General features: G+C 38.5%; 1 protein-coding gene across 1 annotated transcript in view; it reads right to left on the bottom strand.

Moving 5' to 3' along the window:
- Positions 1-8373, bottom strand: part of acsl3a (acyl-CoA synthetase long chain family member 3a) — a 27012-nt gene extending 18639 nt beyond the window's left edge. The window contains exon 1 of the mRNA XM_056238594.1: positions 7932-8373. Coding sequence (XP_056094569.1) covers positions 7932-8288 — 357 coding nt within the window. The 5' untranslated portion in view covers positions 8289-8373. The remainder of the gene's footprint in view (positions 1-7931) is intronic.
- Positions 8374-8970: the final 597 nt, after the last annotated feature.

Below are 8970 nucleotides of genomic sequence, written 5' to 3'. Positions count from 1 at the left end.
CTTGTGTCCCACTTTATGCACTATACACTTTGCACAAATGCACTTATACACTGTGTAGTGTATGAACTTTATAAGGTTATTTTGTCTGAAAGCTCCTCCCTCTCTGCTACGTAACTAAAACTGTGACAGTTCAGAGCATGAAGTGTCCAACATTCATCCGGGAATTTCAAGAGCACTTTTTCCTTTTGGAATTTCCAGTGTGAACATTAGGGTCATAACTTTTTGACTATTTTTCAAATAAAAGATTTCCTGTATCATACATCGATGAACTTTTGCTTAAAAACGATGAAAAAGTCCCTAATTCCTTGAAGTTTAAAAAATGGGAACAACCATATAACAAACATTACTGCTTATATCATATTATATTACTGCTTAAACGAATATCAAAAAATATCAAGTTGAGTTGTTTGTTTATAAAGCTGGATTGTTCTTGAAAAAAACAGTTCTAGAAAGATCCAGAAAATTCTCAACAGTCCTAGAAAACTCCAGAAAGTTCTAAACAGTTCCAGAAAACTCCAGAAAATTCTAAACAGTTCCAGAAAACTCCAGAACGTTCTAAACAGTTCCAGAAAATTCCAGAAAGTTCTAAACAGTTCTAGAAAGTCACGAAGTGCTACTTATTAGCACACTTGTAGAAGTTACAAGCAGTAACTTTTGTTGTATGATTGTTCCTATTTTTTATCTGGGGTGACCTTTTTTTTTTAACTTCGAGGGATTAGGGCATTTTTCATTGTTGCAAGCAAAAGTTCATCGATTTATGATACAGGAAATCTTTTATTTGAAAAATTAGTCAAAAAGTTATAACAGTGAACACACTACTCACACTATTTATACTACAAAAAGGCATAGAATAGCGAATGGGGACACACCTATAGTTGTACATTTTAAACCCTCTGTCTGACCTTTACAATTAAAGATCTGGGTAATGTTGCTTAATAAAAAAAAAGTTAAAACTCTTCAAAATAGCAAGAAAAATCTGTTTTCTGATGTGATCAAGATTAATGTACTATGTAGACATACTTTAAATTTTACAAACACAAAGTATTATTATTATTGAGAACAGTATAATTCTTTTTTCTCTCCTGTTGTACTGCTATATAATACCCATGCCTCTTTGTAAGCATTTAAATGTAAAATTTGTGATGATTTTTTTTTGCACACAGGACAAATTAACTGGAAAATCCGTCCACAGTCTATATTTACACAGTATATTTCAGCATTTATGTATATCGATGCCTGTTCAGTATTCAGAAACTTAGCAAGGAAGTTCAAGTTGTCATTATTTTTACATCCAAACGATTTCTAGTCATTTACATAATAATAATATTGAAGATACAGATATAAAAGCAGCCTGATAAATTCAAAAGAGGATGGAAAATGGTCCCTTCAGGAGGAAAATAAAATGCATCAAAAGTGCATCAGGTATCAGGTTTGTGTTTTTGGATGTTCAAACCAGAATAGTGTACAAATAGAGCACTCTCTTAAACAATGTTAGAACAAAAGCAATACACCAAGCAGAAAGAAACACCCAGCAGCGGTTGTGTGGGATGCATAATCAAGCCCTTCATCTTGCACAACAGCAGCACATGTTTTGCAGCTTTAGTTAAGTAACAGCAGCAACACAGGAGAATATTATTACTATATGAGCTGCTCCAGCGCTGGACAATAGGATTACCATCAGAACTGAGAGATCATTCACATGCTGCAGGGCAGTTTGTTACAGGCTGGTTGACTTAAAGGGGTCATGACATGGAAAACAAGATTTTCTCTGTGCTTTTGAGTTTAATGTATTATGTAGACACATACACCCACGCAACACAAAACAAACCTCCCTTATTAGTCCACTCCACTCAGACCATTTATAAAGTTATCAAAACATGTGATTCAGAAATCATCACATTTATGACATCAGCTCATTAACTTTAGGCCCCATTTTTGAATATAGATTTTTTTATATTATCTTATGCTCATCAAGGCTGCATTAATTTGACCAAAAATACAGTCAAAACTGTATTATTGTGAAATATGATTATAATTTAAAGGGGTGGTTCAGGATTTTGGACATTGGGCCTCATTTCCAAGTTAGCCTGGGTGTTATTTATCAGTGGAGACAGTTTTCAAAACATTTCATCCAGTCGTTCCAGTTGCATAGTTTGCCAGTGCTAGGCTAGCGCGAGTCAACGGTATCTGCTAGCCTGCCATTAAAAACAGTTTTACCCACTCCACAGTACACCAAAAGCAAATAAATTATAACGCCAGTCGCCAGACTATCGATGTAAATGTCTGTTGAGAGAATAATGTTAGAAATCAAACTACCCTTTCATCGCATTGCAATAGTTATACTTTGTTCCCTGTATTTATTAGCACAGTCTAGAGGTCTGCTACCCGACCCGAGCCCGACGGGTCCCGAAAAATGTGCGGGTTTCGGGTCGGGTTCGGGTTAATGTTTAATGAACAGCCTCGGGTTCGGGTTTAACTAAGAAAAACTAAATAGGCTATATATAGTTTGCGTGCCGTGTGCTTTGCCTGCTTGCTGTGTTGTGGTGACCGGCACGCGAGAGAGAGAAAGTATATACGTGCGCAGATGTGCAATATGTGCATACACAGTCAGGCTCTCTCTCTCAAATATAATGATAATGATATATATACATATATATATATATAATTTTTTTTAATTATTTGTTTTATTTTATCATATCATTTATATCACAAAACTGTTTTGCGCATGTGCTACCGCTCTCGCGCGTATTTGCTGTGAGAAACAGAATGGACCTCGGGTTCGGGTCGGGTTCGGGCTTAATATGTAAATGTAATTGTCGGGTCGGGTTAAATGATTGCAGGTACGGGCCGGGTTCGGGCTTCAGTTTAAAGCCCGTGCAGACCTCTAGCACAGTCTACAGCAGCGGCGGAGTGATATTAACTTACCTAGGCAACCGAGAGAGAAAGTGAGAGAGAGAAAGAGAGAGAGAGAGAGAGAGCAGAATACCTGAGCTGTGTGAAAGAGCATAAAGTGAGAAAGACCCTAACCAGATACAGGCTGAGTGACCACAGTCTGGCTGTAGAGAGAGGCCGGCACCGGCAGAGATGGCAGCCGAGAGAGCAGAGACTGTGTTCTCAGAGAGAGGTGGAGACAGAAGAACACTTCCTCATACACTGCGATCACTATCAAAGCATTAGATTGGACTATTTCACTAGATTTCAACAGCTAGAACCAAATTTTATGGCATTGCCAAATTCTGAAAAATTAATTCATATTTTGGGAGAAAACTCTTGCTCAATCACAACAGCAGCAAAGTATGTAATAGCCTGCCACAAACTACGTGAGTCAGCCAGTGGACAAAACTAAAGTCTGAATGTTGGTTCAAAACTGTGTTTTTTTTTTATATATTTCATTTTGATTCATTATGATATAAATGTAATGTATTCATGCATTTGTTTACATTATTAATTTATTGATTATTTGTTCATTGCCTATGTAATGGCCAATGCTTTGGCAATACTGTATAAGTCATGCCAATAAAGCTCCTTTGAATTGAATTGAATTGAATTGAATTGAATTGAATTGAGAGGTAGAGAGAGGTAGTACAATTAAGTCCCGACTGTAGTGCGCTTCTGTTCCTAGTTTACTTTTCGGCAAAGTAAAATTCCGCCGCTGCTGAGAAACTAGTTCCTGTAAATGTAATGCGATCAGTGAGATGCAAGAGTAGTTTGATTTCTAACATTATTCTCTCAACAGACATTTACATCGATAGTCTGGCGACTGGCGTTATAATTTATTTGCTTTTGATGTACTGTGGAGTGGGTAAAACTGTTTTTAATGGCAGGCTAGCAGATACCGTTGACTCGCGCTAGCCTAGCACTGGCAAACTATGCAACTGGAAGGACTGGATGAAATTTTTGGAAAACTGTCTCCACTGATAAATAACACCCAGGCTAACTTGGAAATGAGGCCCGATGTCCAAAATCCTGAACCACCCCTTTAAGACAACTGTTTTCTATGTGAATATACTTTTAAGTGTAATTTTTTTTAGTAATGCTTTTATTCAGCAAGGATGCATTAAATTGATCAAAAGTGACAGTAAAGACATTTGCAATGTTAAAAAAAGATTTAAATAAAATAAATGCTGTTCTTGTCTTGAACTTTCTAAACATCAAAGAATTCTGAGGGAAAAAAAATGCATCACGGCTTCACAAAAATATTAAGCAGCAAAAAACTCTTTTTAACATTGATAATAATAAAAACAATTATTTTTAATGGCGCCCCAATAATAACTGAACAGCAAATCATCTTTTTAGAATGATTTCTGAAAGATCATGTGACACTGAAGACTGGAGTAATAATGCTTTAAATTCAGCTTTGATCACAGGAATAAATTACATTTTAAAATATATTCACATAGAAAAAAGTTGTCTTAAATTGTAATAATACTTCACTGTTTTTACTAGGGCTGGGTATTGACACAAATTTCACAATTCGATTCGATTTCGATTCACAAGCTTGCAATTCGATTCGATTCAATATTGATTATTTTGGATATCAGGTACAATACATGGCAAATTTTCTCAAGGAAAACAAATCTCTTAACTAATGCTGTAAACTATGGGAGTCAGTTGTAGCCTACTAGGCTTCATTAGCCTACTATAATATTGAAGGTAAAAATTAACTGATTTGTAGCTATACAAACACTTAAATTACACTTTTATTTATTTTTATATTAATAAAGTTATATGAAATATAAACATTTAAATGGTGGCTGTCATAAAAACTTGCCAGATTTATTCAAACATGCATTAAATATCGAAGAACATTAAAAATTATAATGAATATGTAATATGGTGCATATATTTAGCAAAATGCTCCTCTTTAGAGTTAATTTTTCTAGCTGACTAACGAGTTTATGGTTACATATGGTTTTTCTGAGATAAATGTGACGTTACATGACATTGTTTACAAGTTGAAACACTGATTGAGTGATTCCATGTGACATGATACGGATTTCGATAAGTTGTACTCTGTCTTTTAACACACTTTCAGACGTTCATTCATGTTTATTTTGCACTGTAACTGGTATTATTAAGGCAGAAGAGGAGATCATGTGCACTCCGCGCTGCTGTTTCTCTTGAGCTGAGCCAGAGCGATCTCACGCCACAGCGCCAAAACGGTATATGTTTTTGAATTTCGTAAGAAAATGGACGTAATTTGATAATTTATTTAGTATCAATAGTAACAAAGCACGAAGATTATTGCAATTTATTGGATGGGATGCGCGCTACAATGTTCCATTCATTCATCAAAAGAAAACAGGATGACTAATCGATTCTTGAGATTTAAGAATCGATATCGGTTCGTAAAAATGAGAATCGATTAATATCGAGAAATCGATATTTTTTACCCAGCCCTAGTTTTAACTAGCCTGACTACGTCAGACTTCCTACTTCCGCTAATTTCATTTCGCTCCTGTAGTCAGTCTGAGATAGCAGCCTATCTTTCTGTTTTCCACCGGCCTGAAAACAGCCTGGCCAATCAACGAACAGAGGGCGGGCTGAAAGCCGTGACGTAGTCGGTAAGCGCCGTGTTTAAGATTAGGTCAGGGAAATCGAAAACGACCGCTGATATGGAGACGCGGATGCAATTCGCTCTGTTGTGGAGAATATTCCCGGCATTAGCAAACTGAAGCCCGAACACGAAGAGTGTGTATTAAACATTTTGAATGGAGGTGATGTTGTGGCCCTACTCCCTTTGGGAAAAGTTTAATTTATCAACTATTACCGATCGTCAGCGAGAAACTGGGGAGCCTTTTGACAGGTCAGTGTCTCTTTTCTTTTCCAGGTCTTAAATACCGTAAAACTTCAAATAATAGCCCGGGCTTTTATTTGCCCAAATCGTCGAACTGCACCGGCTTGTACTTGAGATAGGCGTCTAACTTATATGAGACAGGCCTTTATAGTTGAGATGTTGTTCATTGAGATGTTGTTCCTAGAGTCTATAATCTCTAAAAAATCTCCAAATGCTCCACGTGAAACCGCGGTCTTCCGACCTCTTACTATCTTGTCGATTGATTTTTATGAATATGCGCGAGGGAGAGAGAGCAAGACAGCGCTCGTGTTGTTTGTAGACGTGGGAGTGCGCGCGCGCGGCCGGGTCTCTCTCTCTCTCTCTCTCTCTGCTCGTTTGTGCCCTGTCAAGCGCAGCAGTCATTCTATTACATCACTCACAGATCAAAAAAGTCGTTTACAGCCATGTTCACTCGGGTATTTCGCTCGCATCATCAAGTGTTTACAGTGGAAGTTCGATCATAGATTTGAGTTCGATGCATGATGTCTGTGGTTCGATGCGGCTGTGTCGGCGCATAACATACGTCATAAACAAACTTATCTGATTGGCTTACGGGTAACCAATGATTTTAAACTTCAGTACGCGCCCCCTAGCGAGAGAGAAAACACTTCTCTATTATGCTATCCCAGACTCTGTGTACGAAGCAAAGTGAAGTAGCAGAGTCTGGTATTACCAGGCTAAGTTTTAACTGCATTTTTGATCAAATAAATACAGCCTTGATGAGCAGAAGAGACTTCTTTCAAAAAACATTAAAAAATATTATGTAATATTAGTCTGGGTTTCCCCATACTGCCTTCCCGCAGCGCGATTTTATTCACGCTGAAAGGCGGTATGGATACCATGGACCAAATTTTCGCCTCATTTAGGGAACCAATCACAGAACGGGGAGGGAGCAGCAAGACGATGACGCGTCTATGCGACACACCGAAGCAGTTTGTTTATACCTATGGATCAAACATGGCAGTAGACGCGAAGTTACCTTTCGATGCAGCCTTACGGCCGTTTCACACATAGGTTTCACATCGCAAGCGTGAGCGGCATTTGAGCAGCGCGTCAGCGTAACATCATCACTGCAGCTGCAGACGCGCGAGAGTATTCACACTGGAAGCGTTTGTAAACAGTGTCACAGCAGCGGCTCCAAAGCTACATATCGTTAGCCTCATAGCATAATTGCTTAAGTCATTTTGTGTTTTTTCTTGTTTTCCAAAGACATTGAAATATGACTTCGGCATTATATATAAGCGAGCAATTCTTTACAAAGACAACTATACATTTGTTTTTAGAAGTTGGTCATTTTATAACATTGATAGTCTTGAAAGTTTGTAATGGGGAGGTGTACAACATTCGCATATAAGTTAAATGTAATACAACAAAACAACCCAGAAAATGGCTCCAATCTATTAGTTTCAGTCATACTTTCGATGTTTACAAGACCGCAACTCCGCGGATAAAAAACAAAACACACAAATAAACCACACACTCGGGTTTGATTTAAGTTGTGCTAGCCTGTAGCTGTCTGTGTGTTAACGTTACATGAACTAACGTTTATATATATTTTCTGGCTAGTTTACTTTAGTTTTTTTTAATTTATATAATACACAACTTTCACCCAAACTGAATAATTAAAAACAAGTTTTTACCGGGTAAATCTTCTATAAATATTTTAGAGTCTTTATTTTCTTTTATTTGCCTACTCAAGTTCTTGTTAAAACTTTTTGTGGCAATTTTTGTGTGAAATCACATTTATTTTTCTCCATCAAAATGGCCGATGGGTCAGAGATTTATGTGTAGCCTACACGATGGCATGTATCTAACGGCCGTTTCACACCGCATGCGTGAGCGGCGCGTATTTTTTTCGGCGTGCATGTTAATCAATGAGTGCATTCACACCGGGAGCAGCGCGTGAGCGTCGAGCAGGAGCGGCGCGTGAGCAGCAGTGAAGCGGGGTTTCGAATCTGTTTTTTGCTGGATTGCTCACGCTAAATTAAAGTGCTTAATGGGGGGGGGGGGGTACAAAAGCGTTGCTCTGCTCCTTCAACACATCCAAGACTTTTGAAGGACCGAAGCATAGCATGGACTTTCAGACGATACACACCTTCTTGAAGACTCTTCCATCCTCCTGACTTTCGTCTTCCTCGCTCAGCAACTCTCTGGTGCCCAGGCAGTCGAGGTCAGGATGGCGGCTTACGGTTGATTCAAACACTCGATCGAGTGTGTTCACCCCGGGCTGTAGGCACATTGCCAGCGCCCTCAGTGCTCCGACATCCCGGTACGGTCCCGACGGATGTGCGCTCAGGGAACGGCCTTTCACCCTCCGCGAACACTCGGAGAACGATTGCGATTCGGACGATCTCAGCAACAGGTACGGCAGGTAAGAGATGAGAGAATAAAGCCAAACCACCAATCTGAATATGACGACCACTACTGGACTCACATCCTGCTTCAGCCTCATACTGACAGAATGAAATAGAAAGTTATGATGTCACTTCCTCCTCTTCTTTTCTTCTCCTCTGCGATGTGTCAGTGAAGCTTTGTTTCTAAACAAGAAAAACAAGCAGTCAATCTTCCATGCTGTTAAACACACACACTAACACTGAACAGCATCAGAACATTCAAATGGTCATAAACCCAAAACCAAAAGATCATGGGCGATTACTTGTTTGATGGAAATTTCACAATTTCGACCCATTGGACCCCATCCGTGAGAGAGACAGATTTGGTAAATATAGAGGTGTGTAACGTCTAACAACAGCCCAGATTTCTGCACAAATCCAAAAGTGGGTGAAAGGTGACATTAAAACTAAGCATATGAATGAGTTTTTGTGAGTGTGGGTCAGATATTTTGAAGAATGTTGGTAACCAAACAGTTGACAAACCCTATTGACTTCCATAGTAGGTAAAAAAAAGAATACTATGGAAGTCAATGGGGTCCATCAACTGTCTGGTTCCCAAAATACTTTAAATATATTATTTTGTGTTCAACAGAAGAAAGAAACTCATACAGGTTTGGAACAACTTGAGGGTGAGTAAATGATGACAATTTTCATTTTTGGGTGAACAATCCCTTTAAAGTGACTTTGACTAAACTCATATGGTGTTATTTTTTGCATGGAACACAAAAGGAGATACAGTAT

Source organism: Rhinichthys klamathensis, unplaced genomic scaffold (genome assembly GCF_029890125.1).
Source record: "Rhinichthys klamathensis goyatoka isolate OS25496 unplaced genomic scaffold, OSU_Roscu_1.1 h1tg000527l_1, whole genome shotgun sequence".
NCBI classification, from domain to species: Eukaryota; Metazoa; Chordata; class Actinopteri; order Cypriniformes; family Leuciscidae; genus Rhinichthys; species Rhinichthys klamathensis.
Note: the sequence above shows the minus strand (reverse complement) of the source record. Positions and strands in the feature narration are given on the sequence as shown.